Source organism: Thunnus thynnus, chromosome 17 (genome assembly GCF_963924715.1).
Source record: "Thunnus thynnus chromosome 17, fThuThy2.1, whole genome shotgun sequence".
Classification (NCBI taxonomy): Eukaryota; Metazoa; Chordata; class Actinopteri; order Scombriformes; family Scombridae; genus Thunnus; species Thunnus thynnus.
Genome location: NC_089533.1, coordinates 8,424,830 through 8,438,335, shown reverse-complemented (window position 1 = coordinate 8,438,335; position 13,506 = coordinate 8,424,830). Strand labels below are relative to the sequence as shown.

Genomic DNA, 13,506 nt, shown 5'->3' with positions numbered 1-13,506 from the left:
AATGTTAACATTTGATGCACTGCACCAGAGTTAGCTTAAACTAATTTTCATCTGCAATCCTTTACAATTAAAACACATAACAGCACAATAACAAACAGTACAAAGCAAAAAAACACACAGGACACATTATACAAAATACAAAGCTACACACCATGTCAACTAGAAATTAATAATGTAAGCTTGTGAAATAAATAGCAAGATTATTTGCATTCATGAGAAGACCATGAGATGAAATTTAGATTCAATATCACTACTAACATCAATTTTAGTATTAATATCGATGTTTATTATTAATAATAATGTTATTATGAACAAATATATGGTCATAAAATAAAAATGTACAGCTGAAAACTTGATATGATAAAGTTGTAGTAAGCGGAGCCAAGCGGAAGAGGGCGCCGTTTCCCCGCTTCCTGTTTGTTGTGGTTGCTAGGATACCAGTTAACTGGAGACGCTAATGTCCCTGGATACTTTCATATTATCGAGAAAACTGTTCATAAGCGTTGTGTTGGGAAGTAAATTGTCAGAAAATGTCAGACACAGTCGGAGAGCACGATGACCAAAAGCCAAAGGGCGTTTTCTCCACTTTAATGGCCGATGGGGACTGGTTGTTCATTAAAGGGGAGTATAAGAAGGCTATAGAGAGCTTCACAAAGGTAATGGCAGTAACGTTATATAATGCATCATGGTTGTCACTGCAACTTATAAAAGCATGTATGACTTGCGGATGTTCCTCTTTTTAGGCGCTGACTTTGAAGCCTGATGACAAGAGCTGCTTTGTGGGTCGATCCAAATGTTACTTGAAGATGGGCCAGCCTGACGACGCGTTAAGAGACGCAGAGGCTTCACTCAAAGAAGACAAGACATTTTTCGAGGTAAAAAAAAAAAAAAGGAAGTTACAAAGATGCATATTTCCACTGTCAAGACAAAAAAAATTGCTGTCTTCTTTATGACAGCCCTGTAGTCAGCACTCAAAAGGGATGATTTATGAAAACTGGAGCACATGAACATTTATCATGTTTTTTAGGGATTGTACCAGAAGGCAGAGGCTTTATACTACATGGGAGAATTTGAATTTGCGCTGGTGTTTTACCATAGAGGACAAAAGCTACGTCCGCAAATACAGGAGTTCAGACTGGGCATCCAAAAAGCACAGGAGGCCATAGAAAACTCTGTTGGCAGTAAGTTATTTAATAGTATTTTGTGATGTATGCTTAAGGAATTCCTCGTCACACCTAACATCTAAACCGTTTCTTCTTCTCTGCGATCTTACAGGCCCTTCCTCTGTGAAACTGGAGATCAAGGGAGACCTATCGTTCCTCCAAAAAGATGAGGAGGTGAGTCTTTGTTAGGTGCTCCTTTAATAACCCAGTGTTTAACAGGACATCTTGGAGGCAGATCTCCTCTAAAGATAATTGCACACACAGCCACCAAGAAGTTGCAGCACAAAAGCTTTTCATTTTCCTCAAAAAACAGATTTTCTTATCCTTTCCAGGAAAAAAAAGACTGATATAACACAGGATAACTTTTCCAACCAGTGGGTTACCATAGATTTAACAGTTATGTGTGTGTAAAGTTCAACCCTGCCTTCCTTTCTAATGCACAATATTATATTTCTGAATGACTGCCTGGTAAAGAGGGCAATGCCAATTACTGCCATTGAGCATCTGACGACAGAGAAAAAAAAGCAGACCCAGAAGACCCCTAAGAGTGAGAAGACAACCAAACAACTGCTGGGAGAGTTTTACAGCGATAAGAAATATCTAGAAAACCTGCTGAAAGATGAAGGTACTGTATTATTATTTAACTATTCTCACCTGACTTTACTTTTGTTTCTCTACACCTTTCATTCGCCAATCAGAATTAGTACACTGCAGCTTCAGATGTTATGAAACCATTAGTTTTTCCTCCAGTCTTTAATCCTCGATATCTTTATTTCAAACCCACAATAATTTAGTTTTTAACTTTTGATAAACTAATATTTAAAACTGATACACAATGATCCGCAGACTTAGTAAAAGGTAAGACGAAGGATGGGGAAAGACTGCAGGACGTCATTCAGAGCTGCCTCACATACCTCGACACTTGCACTGACTTCTGGAGCCAGGAGAAACCTATCTGTGCTCGGGACCCTAAAAAAAAGCCCTGCCACAGTGCACCCCGTGAACCTGCTCAGTTTTTCCTTAAAAGTCTGGATGAAATTGACACAGGTAAGGCAGGCTTCAGACTACATTTGTAGCATTTTAGTGGCTTTTTAGTAGAAAAAATGCTTACTGTATGTTTGCCGTTTTAGAGTTGACATCTGGAAACGCAGAAGGTAGTCTCAAGAAGGCTGAAGAAGTCATGAAGATGGTGCAAAAATGGTCAGAGAGAGATGTGCCCAGTAAAAAAGAGGTTTTGGGAAGCCTGCACAGTTGCATTGGTAATGCTTTGATCAGCCTGGGAGATATGGACAAAGCACTGGAGCATCATCAAAAAGACTTGGAGTTGGCTGAACAGTGGTGAGAATCTGAAGCAATGATAGGAGAGGAATGATTGTATATGAAAACAAGATTGTTCTTATGTTCAGTAATCCTTCTTATCTACAGCAAACTCCCTGAAGCGACGTCCAGAGCTCTGGACAACATTGGCCGAGTCTATGCCCAGACTGGTCAGTTAACACAGGCCATTGAGACGTAAGTAAATAACAAAATGCTGCACTTTTGTGCTATGTGATATGGCAAAACATGCTATTTAATAGTAAACTTGTCTAGTCACACTTCTGTTTAAGTTGCATTGTTTTACACTGGCATTACATGTTGGTGACACTGCATTTATTCCATTTTCTTTACTCAATTCAGCTGGGAAAAGAAGATTCCCTTGATCCGCGGTGGTTTGGAGAAGACCTGGTTGTTTCATGAGATTGGTCGGTGTTACCTGGAGCTTAATCACCATGAAGAAGCCCGAGACTACGGCATCCGCTCAGTGGCTGCAGCTGATGAAATCGCTGATGAGAAATGGCAGATTAATGCTAATGTTCTGGTGGCACAATCAGAATGTAATTCTTTATCTGATTTTTTTAAATTTAAGATTAGAAATTTTGATGACTGTGACATGCCAGCTTATTGGCTTGATATTTAACTATTTCAAATATAAATAATACTGCTACTCTTCTGTTTCCTCTCAGTGAAACTTGGAAACTTTGAATCGTGTGTCTCCCACTTTGAGAGAGCTTTGACCCACGCCAAGCTGCAAGAAGACGACTCTGCCGTGAACGCCATTCAGAAGGTCTCTGTTTTCAACTGTTTGCCATCTTCTTAGTCATGTTTGAAGACATTTTTGATTGCTGACATTTATTCTTCTTCTTCTCAGGCTCTTGAAGAAGCAAAGCAACACCTACCGCAATGATGATGTCTGAAGAAGAGAATGATCATTAAATGGAAGTCGATATATCAGAACAAGTCAAATAAAAGTAATCTCCTTCAGATGGGCAACTGAAATATTTGACTTTTTATAGAGAAAGTGCACAGAAACTGCTTAAAATGAGAAGAGCCTTAAAAACAATTGTGCTCAAAATGTTATTGTGATTGTGGTTCTGTTAAAGTCATATTGGGACCATTGCTCTCACAATTTTATTGACTGTAAAAGTAAACTGTTCTCTGAAGAGTTCAAATATGTATTTTGCACAGTGCTCACAAGCTGTACCTCTAGCCTACTGCTCTAGAAATGATTTGGGGAATTGAACTCAAGAAGAGTATTTTTCAGCAGTGTTTCTATTAAGAGTCACATTTCACCAAAGCTATTTGATTTCAAAGAATTACCTTTAGAGAACAAATGTGAGTATTTTCAGTGTTGCTCAGTTTCAGTCCACGTCTATTTGTGATGCTGTATTTTGACACAATTCTTTGAAAAACTGATACCTAGAAAATGTGTCACACAATATATAAAATACAGGGGGTTTGTATCACACTGACATACCTCCAGGCATACATGGTTTGATTTACAGTACATCCAGATGACCGTTTCAGTACTTATGGTGCTTATGTGTAGATCAGAGACAAAAGAATAACAACTACTACAAATTGTATCCCTTTATCTTACATTTTGATCATGAATGTAAAAAAAAAAAGTACAACAGTGTACTTTTCAATTAAAATGGTTTGGTTATGTTCCCTAAATGAAGTCTTAATGATAAATGATAAAATATCAATGATAAACTTCCTTATGTATGCAAACGTCTTATAAATTCAAATTCAAATTCACTTTATTGACATGAATGTCACAACAACAATATTGTCAAAGCATCAAAGAAAAGAGTCAATGAAAACAAAAACAATTTCACTGTCATTCACTGTCCCTCAGGTTGTGGCATGGTACCTGTCGAACAGTGACCACATATTCTGTTCTCTTTTGGTTGCCATAATTTTTTTTTTAATGTCGTCCTTGTTCGATTGCCAATCTGTGGTCATTGAGCCTATACTTGGATAGGATCTGTCTCTGCTTTCTATCTCTGAAAGTAGAGAGATATTCTGCCAATTCATAATCTCTTTTTAGGGCCAGATAACGTTGTAATCTACTTTGGCTTGTAGTATCTTCTTCCCAATGTTCCAGATAGGTTTCTTGTGTTATAATTTGGTTTACTCTGATTGGTGTTTGGAAAGCAGTGTTGCTGTGTGACTGAGAAGGGGACAGTTAGTCTCAGCACCAGCTAACATAGGGGACTCATTTCTGGGCTCAGCTCTTGGGTTCGGAGGGCTTTGCAGCAGAGGTTGTCTAGGGGGCTAGATTTAAGGTGATTAAAAAATATAAGTGCTCTCTTTCGAATGTTAATTATCAGCGGGTACCTGCCTAATTCTGCTCTACATGCATTTGTTGATGTTTTTCTGTGTGTGTGTAAAATGTATCCGCAGTATTCTGTGTTTGTCCCAACGGGGTTAGCCATGATGACTGAGCAGACCCCATACTTCACTACCATACAGCGCAATGGGCAGGATGACACTATCAAATATTTTAAGCCAGATTTTAATTGGAATTTGGAAATTATAAAATGTTCTCTTAATTGCATTTAGAGGTCTTCGAGCTTTTTCTTTTAGTGCACTCACTACCTTGTTGAAACTCCCTGATGCTGTTATGGTTACACCAAGGTAGATAAAACTCACACTAAGTTGATTGATGTGATTGTTTATGGCAAACTGGTACTTGTTCTCCTGACACCTGGGGCATTTTTGAAAAATCATGCCATTAGTTCTCTTCATATTTCCTGCCAGGGCCCAGTTCTGACAGGACTTTTCTACTATGTCCAGCTGTTGATGTAGTCCTTGTTCAGTAGGAGACAGTAGAATAAGGTCATCAACATAAAACAGAGACTTCACCTCTTTATGTGGGAGGGAGAGGCCAGGAGCAGCACATTGATCCAACTGAACAAGTTCATTTCTTAAAGTCAGTAAAACAAGTTAATATCTACCATTTTTTGTTTGGTGTACAGTGTTTGTCCGGGAAATCTAGTATTCTTTCATTTATAATACTACAGAATAATTTACCCAGACAACTGCTGACACAGATGCCACTGTACTTACAAGGGTCTAATTTGTCCCCACTCTTATGAATAGGGGAAATGAGTCTTATGCAACAGATGACAGGAAAACATCCTGACTGTAATACGATATTGAGCAACTTCAACAATGCACCCTGCATCTCTGTTGTGCTGCATTTGAGCATTTCATTTTTAAATGCTGTCTGGACCACAAGCTTTCTTTGGCCAGAGAAATTTTGTCTGTGTGGTCAATTCTTGCCCAGAAATTGGGAAATGAAAGGGGTTTCAGTTGTCTTTAATTGTTTCTTATAATGTTGGGAGTTTTTTTTTCTTTTATAATGCATTGATCTGAATTAGTCAGATTTATTGGTATTTCTTTGTGCAGATTTTCTTAATGTGCTCTCCAGATGTTACCATTTTGGATTGTGGTTGCTTTGTGTTGAATTTGTTCCACATATCCCAGAATTGATTTTGAATAATGGTGTTCTCAATATCTTCAAGTTTCATGTGGGGATAATTTTGTTTTTTGTTCCTAATTGTATGTTTATGTTTGCTTAAAATTTCATTGTGCTTCATGCGTAAGTCTGGGTTGTTTGGTTGGAGATGTTTTTCATTTCCTTTTTTTTTTTCTGATGGACTTGCATTCTCGATCAAACCATTTGTCAGCATTTTCCCTTTTTGAAGGCTCCAGTTTTTTGTTTTATAAGTTCGGCTTTAATAGCTGCCTTATGAAATATCATATTGATATCATCAGTGGCCTTGTTTACACCATCTCTGGTAGGAAAATATTGATTTTGTTCACATATTGATATGTCATTCATCAGATCAGGTGAGTTCAAGGCCATAATGACTTTGTCTCCACTGCCTGGGGCCCATATGTATACGATTTAGTTTATACAGCTTACTGGTTTTTGTGTCACTCATTTGAGCTGAGAGTTTAAAGAACATATTTGATTGTGATCTGAAAGAAGTGGATTGCTGTCTGACAGTAAAGGGGTGCATGTCAGTGTTTGCATAGTTTACTACACTAGACCCAAAAACTGAGGACTATGTGAAATCTCCCTATAGTGACGCCTACTTTTTTGGGATAGGAGTGGCATCGCATATGACGTGATTGTGGTTTACACCAGCTCAAGAATAGCCTGGGAACCAGACGAATCTGCGAGCTCATGTTGTATTTGCTCTGGCAGATACGTCTGGCTCATTGATGGATTATAAGAGCATGGTTTGGCCCCCCTCCCGTTCAGACAGACTTCCAGTCGACCTGGCCCGGGTCGAGCCAATCACAACCGTTTATCTAATATGGGGCGGGGTCGATACAATGACTGTGTTTTTTTTTCCCGAAAGGATGGCGCATGGCAAAGTCATGACCCGCCCTCCTCTGCCTCTGATTGGCTAGTACTCATTGCCTTCGTTTGTTGGATTGGTTAGGTTTAGGCATAAGGAGTGTGATTGGTTAGGGTGACGATAAGAATATCAGGATGAGCCAATCAGAGGCAGAGTAGGGCGGGTCATGACTTTGCAATCCTGGGAAGAAAAAATATCGCTGACTGTAGAGAAGGATACGTCGCTAGGAGTTACGTCACGCGTTTCCTTGCTCTGATTGGTTGTCGGTCTATCCTGTTGATAACGCCCCTTGCGGATTGGTCCAATGATGCCAGGCTAGCTCACGAGGTATGTGTGTTTGTTGATATTGAATTTTTTTATTCGTATTAATAACAAACAGGCATGCAATACGAGCGCATCCTTATTTTTTTAATGCTTTATTAAACAATACATTTACAAATAACAAGGCAAGTCAACCATGGTATTAAAAACCTTGGCCTGTGTCTGAGTAACAGAAAACAAACAAACAAACAAACAAACAAAGCCATACAATAAAACTATTAAAAATAAGAAAATACATTAAAATATATAAATTGTAAACAATACAATAAATAACGTTAAAAAGCTAAATTAACATAAATCAGTTTTCCAAAATAAATTAAAGTTGAGCCCATCATCATCATCATCATCATCATCATTATTATTATTGTTATTATTAATAATAATATTAATAATATTGATGTTCTATTCATGATCACTTTCAAAAATACATAATAATAATGATAATAATGATAATAATAACAATAATAATAATGATAATAATAATAAGTGGAAAAAATTAAAAAAATATATGCAGTGGTATATAAAAAACTATTTTTAATATTTCAGTTTTTACCCTCTTCCGGTCTTCAAGGGCGTGTCCGTGGCCCCGCCTATGTGCGCGTTCCCGGAAATCACCCCCCACCACCCCCCCACACCCCACCTCCCGTTTTCTTGAAGAGTGAAGCGGGTGCACGTCTGTGCTCAGGATTGCCTTGTCATTGTATCCAGAGAGAGAAACGCGTGGTCAGCGGCACCACCGACAGCTTCACTGCAGCGTAACTGGTAAGCTGGCATTTTCCAAACAAAAGCCCCTTCTGACAGTATTCTGCATCTCTTTCAATCGCTGTTTTACACAAACTGCCTAAAGAGAAGTTGTTCCGGCAACACGCAGTGACTTTTATACGCCAGAGAAACAGCAAACGTGGCGCTGGAGATGGTAATGTTATTGCCAAATGTTCTGACTGCCAGGCTAAATTGTTTTTGTCTGGCGTGCTAACGTTAGGTGCACGCCACTCCCCGCCTGGCCACATTGTGCACGTAGTAAAATGTTATCTGTAAAATCCATCGATTCTCTCTGTCAAAAAACATTTGAGCTCACTTGGACGCGGCCTGGGAACATTTTAAAATCGTAGCTTTTGTTAACTGAATGTATTATTTAGTGCAAACTTGCCTTTAAAACAAAAAAAAAAAAGATAAAACCATCCTCTCACTCACTGCGCCATTTACTGTACCTTGCTTAAAAAAACGTGATGGGGTTCAATAAATCTGAAAGTGACTATTCCGCTATTTTGCCATCTGTTTTGATTTCAGTCGTTGTGAATTACAAGCTTTGGAAAAAATTCTGTGTTTAATATTAGCCAACTGGTCTTTGTTACTTACATGAGAGCTTCCCCTTCTGTCTCATGACACGATGTGGTTTCGCACATCTGTTTTGACCCAGTGTTTAGTAACAAATCTGAAACTGACATTTGGGGGGAGAAATAACCTGCCACACGGTGGAGGTCGCTGTACTATGAAGTAATCACACTTTATCCGCGATGCCCCATTTTCTTAACTACCCTTTGTCTATGTTTGCTGGCGCTGTTCGTCATGTCTCCATGCAACGTTTAAATACAGCATCTGGTGTCCAAACACTCAATTGGAAACTAAAATTTGGTGTGAGCTGTATGTGCCAGGGGTATGCTATTGTGTCCACCTCCTGCACATCCATTTTTTTATTTATTTTTGAAAGATGGCAGTGTGTAATGCATCATAAAAACATCCACAATCTAAAACCCCACCCTTTTTTTTTTTTGATATTGATATTGAGTAACTTCCAGTTTCAGAGATAATGACAACAATCCTCAAAACTGTTTGATTTTGGCCTAGTGGTTTAAAAAATGCAGTCAGAGATGAACATAGTTGCAAATTCAGCATGTAAAAAAAAAAAAAAAGTGAGTCATTCTCATTTTGCCTGCGCATCTAGATATTTAAAATTGTGCCAGTTTAAGAAGCTACTGCATCAAAATTTATTTTTTTAACCTTTTATGTATAGGGAGGAGTTTCTCCGAGAGCTGTGCTGCTCTTTTCTTCAGGAACGCCCTGACCGCATTCAGTTACACATTTATACCTGGAAGCTGCCCAGTAAAACCACAGTAGTCCGATCTGCCGGCCACTGAGCAGCTCCACTGGAGCAGCTGGGATGAAGGGCCTTGCTCAAGGGCAACTCAGCGGTGGTAACGAGGGAGGGGCAACCGCTGCGTCTTCACTTTTCCCCCACCCAGATTTATCCTGCCGGTCCGGGGGATTGAACCAGTGACCCTCTGGTTACAAGCTTGCTTCTCTAACCTTTTTTTAGGCCACTGCTGCCTCTTAAATTATGTTTGTTTATGATTAGTAATGAGGCAAAATATTCTTTTTTTTAAAACCGCTTTTCAGATATTAAATGCCAAATTGGTTACATTTCCATATAACTGTAATGTTTATTCTCTTGAGACACTGCCAAGCCCAAAACGTAACTAGGTTAATCCATTTCAGTCAGATTTAATTTAGATATGTTGCAGTACAGAATAAAAAAAACATGGATTGATGAATAACATCCAGCTGCAGCCTTTGTTCACTATCCAAACTTTTTATGCCTTAATTAGATGAGTGTTGGATTAATTTAATAGAAAAAAAAACCCCTTAAATGTCCTGCACTCTTCAAGTTGTTGTGGATGGGAACTAGTTGCTGAAGCTTGTATGTGTTGAGTCACATTTGGACTTCTCTCTCTCTTTCTTTTAATGATTATATTTAAGGTACATGGTGGTGTGTAAAGTCGGACTTTAAGCCAGACATGGATACTGAAAAGAGCGGCGAGGTTTTAGATGCGTCAGAGACTCCACAGCAAGAGGAGGCTGTAATGGAAAAAGAGGTTGTGTCAAAACTGGAGGCGCCAGAGGAATCCACAGAGCCTGAGAAGCCACCAGCTGCCGATGAAGAGACTGAGCAGCTGGCAGTGAATGGTCATGATAGTGAAGTAACAAACTTGAAAGAAACAGAAGAGTTGATTGTGACTGAAAGTGTTACAGTGTCTGATGAAAAAACAGAAATGGAGATTGAGGACAGCTTGCCCAAAGAAAAATCTGAGTCGGTGCCTGTTGCGGTGGCACCACCAGAACCAGATGAGTCATCTGAAAAGATCTCTGACCCAGTTGCAGCTTTAGACCCAGAACCAGAAAACATTCAGCCTGAACAGCAGCCTGTGCCAGAGAAAAACCCAGAACCTTTGCCTATGCAAACGCCTCTGGCAGAGAGCACCCCTGTACCAGAGCCAGATGAATTGCCGGAATCGGTTCCAGAGGCGGAGCTGCCAGAGCAAACATTACCTGAACCAGCCACGCTGCAGCAGCCAGTAGATACACAGCCACCCAAACAAGAAGAGAAGGCACCAGAGCAAGTGGACACTGAGGCAGAACTGAAGACTACAATGGAAACTGGGGCAGAAGAAGTTGTTAAAGCGGGGATGGCAGAAAACGATGTCGTAGGTGAGCCTACAAAGGAAGGGGAAGAAAAACAAGGAGCAGCAGGAGATACTGTGTTGGTGGCAGAAGCTTCCTCAGACAAGCCGACAGAGGCTGGGAACATGAAACCTGCAGGAGACGAGAAGAAAGAACCCGAAAAGTCAGATGAGTCTGATACTCAGAAGGGAGCCGAGCCAGCGGCGGCAGAAGGTGCTAAATCTGAGCAGAAAGATGCTGAACCCGAAAAGGAAGAGGATACAGTCCCTGCGACTGGCTCCCTGTCTTTTCCCCTCCTGGAGCGAGAGCAGACCAAAGATGCCCTGCTGAGCTCTCGTACCCTTGTTGTCATCAGAGGCCTTCCGGGAAGCGGCAAAAGCTTCTTGGCGTGCGCCATAGCCGATACCTACAAAGACCACTGCACTGTCATCTGTGCTGACGACCACGGTGTTAAACCAGAGAATCCAGAATCCTCTGTGGATGGATACAAGGCTGTGGATGAAGCTGTGGTGGCCTGTTGCAGTGCAGGACCGGCTTCCTCTGTGCTGATAGTGGTCGATGACACCAACCACACCCAGGATCGGCTGGCCCGCCTGGGGGAGATCGCCAGGGAGCACCACCTTGTCGTCGTCTTCTTGGAGCCGCGTACGGAATGGAGCAGGGATGTAGCACAGCTGAAAAAGAAGACCAAGCGTGGACTGGAGGAGGCCCAGATGGAAGCCATGAGTGGTCAACTCGAGGAAATGTCCCTTCCTCTTTACTTTGGCTGGTTTCTTCTCTCCTCAATCCAGGATAAGATTAGGTGCACGTCAATGGACTTTCTGAAAACGCTGGACACCCTGGAGGCCTTCAAGAAACACTCTGTTGACTGTGAGTTTTGTTTAAAGTTGTGTTTCATGTGTTATCAAGGTTTATACACATGTCTGGAGCAGATTAATGTCTTAAATATTTGGATGCAACTGATCTTGTTTTTGTGTTTACAGTCACTGGGAAAGCTGAGAAGGAGGTGGATCTGGAGCAGTACTTTAAAGCCAAAGGAACCCTCCATTGCACCACAAAATTCTGTGACTATGGAAAGGCAGAGGGTGCCAAAGAGTATGCACAGAATCCAGTAAGCTATTTAAGCTAATAGATTGATTATAGAAAACTTGCAGCACATTAATTTATTACTTTAGTACTTCTTTCTTGCATTGAGCAAATGTAGCAATGTAATGTGTTTTGTATCAGAGTTGATTCTGTGATATTTCCTCATCATTTCCTTTCTTCCTCTCTCTAGGCTGTTACAGATTACTATGGTTCTGCGTTCGAGCTGTCGCTGAGCTCTCTGTTTGTCACTCCTCGCACTTTCGGTGCCAGAGTGTCCCTCACCGAGGAGCAGCTTTTGCTGTGGCCAGCCGACGCCGAAAAGGAGGCAGAGTCTGCTGTCCCCGCAGCTGCCTCCCTGCCTCTGGGAAGCCGCGCCCACGTTACTCTGGGCTGCGCAGAGGGTGTCCAGCCAGTTCAAACAGGTCTGGATCTGCTCGGTATCCTGGCCCTGCAGCAGGAAGGCCAGCAGGGGGAGCTGGTCGAGGAGATGGAGCTCGGCTCGCTGACCTATTACGGAGAGGGAAGGTGGCTGCTCAGCCTCAGGGAGCCCATCTGCGCCCCAGCTTGCTTCTCCAGCTTCTACAGGCGCAAGGAGTCCGACACGACCAAAAAAGAACCTGAGAAGAAAAAGAAGTCAAAGTGCACCATATTGTAAATGGCAAAACATGGGGGGGATGCGTGGCTTGGGATGACTGGTGAATTAAGATGTAGGCTTACTCTGTGTAAGATTTGTGTGTCTGTGCAGTGTTTAGGGTTTCAGTTATAGCCACCCTAAATCCACGAGCTGTGTGCCTTTTTACTGTTGATTTGCACCACAACCCAAAAATGCCTTCAATCCAGTTAGGCTTGTTGTTGTTAACCTTGTTCGGTATCCTCTTACACATATCAGTGCCAGAGCTGCAGTACCTGGTTATTTGCTGAGGCGTTGTTAGCTGCAGTTTTAGAGTAAGGTAGTATAGCCTCCTCCCACAGCTCCACAGTTATCCAAAAACTTAGATTTCATCTTCTATACATTTCAGTGTTTCTCCGTACTCAGATGTGAATGATAAACGATGTACTTTCATAGCATGCATCCCTGGTTAATGGTATCAACATATTAACACATTTCTGACCTGCTTTAAGTAGCTCTGCCTCTTTGACAGAATTATGTCTGGTGGTTTACTTTGGCTTAGTTGTAAGTAATAATAATAAATAAAACAAAACAAACAAAAAAAAAAAACTAGCTGTCATTTCCCTGCAAGTGTGTGTGCACAGCTTAGGAAGTAAATGTTTAAAATAGCATATGGGCCAAAGTTATCTATTTGATTAAGTGTATTAGAATGAATGTCATTTATAGAGATCCCTCCTTGTAAAATCTTTGCACTGTGCATAGTTTGAAAGGGAGAATGCTGGTGAATTTGGTGTTCGTTTCAACAGCTTGCACTTAGTACTTATTCAAATGCTGTGAATCCAAGTCCATGTTTTGGAATCTTTTCTACTGCGCAAGACTGCACCATCGATCCCTTTTTATTCTCTTCGAACAGCACTTCATGTATTGCATTTTTTTGATTTGTATCCTCTGTGACTGTAGTTTTTGAAGGGCAAGTCCTACTTTGTGTAGCTCTTATGAATCACTATTTTTGCACTTGTTTTGTACACTTAATAAAAAAGAACATGCTTTGCTCCAGGAATGAAATTTGCTGTGTGTTCAGTCCCGTTAATGCAGCTCGGTGACTAGTAATGCAGGCTGGTAACTAGGTCAGTTTTTACTGCACGTGGTAAATTTTTGACAGCATGGACTT

At 40.8% G+C, this 13,506-nt stretch overlaps 2 protein-coding genes across 2 annotated transcripts; both read left to right on the top strand.

Annotated features, from left to right (window-relative positions):
- Window positions 1-421: 421 nt before the first annotated feature.
- Window positions 422-3,794, top strand: odad4 (outer dynein arm docking complex subunit 4). Its single transcript, XM_067570769.1, has 11 exons — window positions 422-656; window positions 744-875; window positions 1,028-1,181; window positions 1,276-1,337; window positions 1,638-1,788; window positions 2,010-2,210; window positions 2,294-2,501; window positions 2,589-2,675; window positions 2,841-3,037; window positions 3,167-3,267; window positions 3,352-3,794. Exons 1-11 carry the CDS (start codon window positions 531-533, stop codon window positions 3,385-3,387), a joined length of 1,455 nt encoding a protein of 484 aa, XP_067426870.1. The 5' UTR covers window positions 422-530; the 3' UTR covers window positions 3,388-3,794.
- Window positions 3,795-7,792: 3,998 nt separating this feature from the next.
- cnp (2',3'-cyclic nucleotide 3' phosphodiesterase) lies at window positions 7,793-13,400 on the top strand. The gene is made up of 4 exons (XM_067615757.1): window positions 7,793-7,942; window positions 9,938-11,509; window positions 11,623-11,750; window positions 11,916-13,400. The coding sequence occupies exons 2-4, from the start codon at window positions 9,976-9,978 to the stop codon at window positions 12,378-12,380; spliced, it is 2,127 nt and encodes a 708-aa protein (XP_067471858.1). The 5' UTR covers window positions 7,793-7,942; window positions 9,938-9,975; the 3' UTR covers window positions 12,381-13,400.
- The last annotated feature ends 106 nt before the right edge of the window (window positions 13,401-13,506 follow it).

What these genes read in the sequence shown, in the direction of transcription:
- odad4 (XM_067570769.1), top strand. Translation starts at nt 531, where the DNA reads ATGTCAGACACAGTCGGAGAGCACGATGACCAAAAGCCAAAGGGCGTT. An exon ending in TCCTCCAAAAAGATGAGGAG is followed by an intron (nt 1,338 to 1,637) that starts GTGAGTCTTTGT and finishes TGCCTGGTAAAG; the next exon opens with AGGGCAATGCCAATTACTGC. An exon ending in TTGGAGTTGGCTGAACAGTG is followed by an intron (nt 2,502 to 2,588) that starts GTGAGAATCTGA and finishes TCTTATCTACAG; the next exon opens with CAAACTCCCTGAAGCGACGT.
- cnp (XM_067615757.1), top strand. Translation starts at nt 9,976, where the DNA reads ATGGATACTGAAAAGAGCGGCGAGGTTTTAGATGCGTCAGAGACTCCA. An exon ending in CAAGAAACACTCTGTTGACT is followed by an intron (nt 11,510 to 11,622) that starts GTGAGTTTTGTT and finishes TTGTGTTTACAG; the next exon opens with TCACTGGGAAAGCTGAGAAG. An exon ending in AAGAGTATGCACAGAATCCA is followed by an intron (nt 11,751 to 11,915) that starts GTAAGCTATTTA and finishes TCCTCTCTCTAG; the next exon opens with GCTGTTACAGATTACTATGG.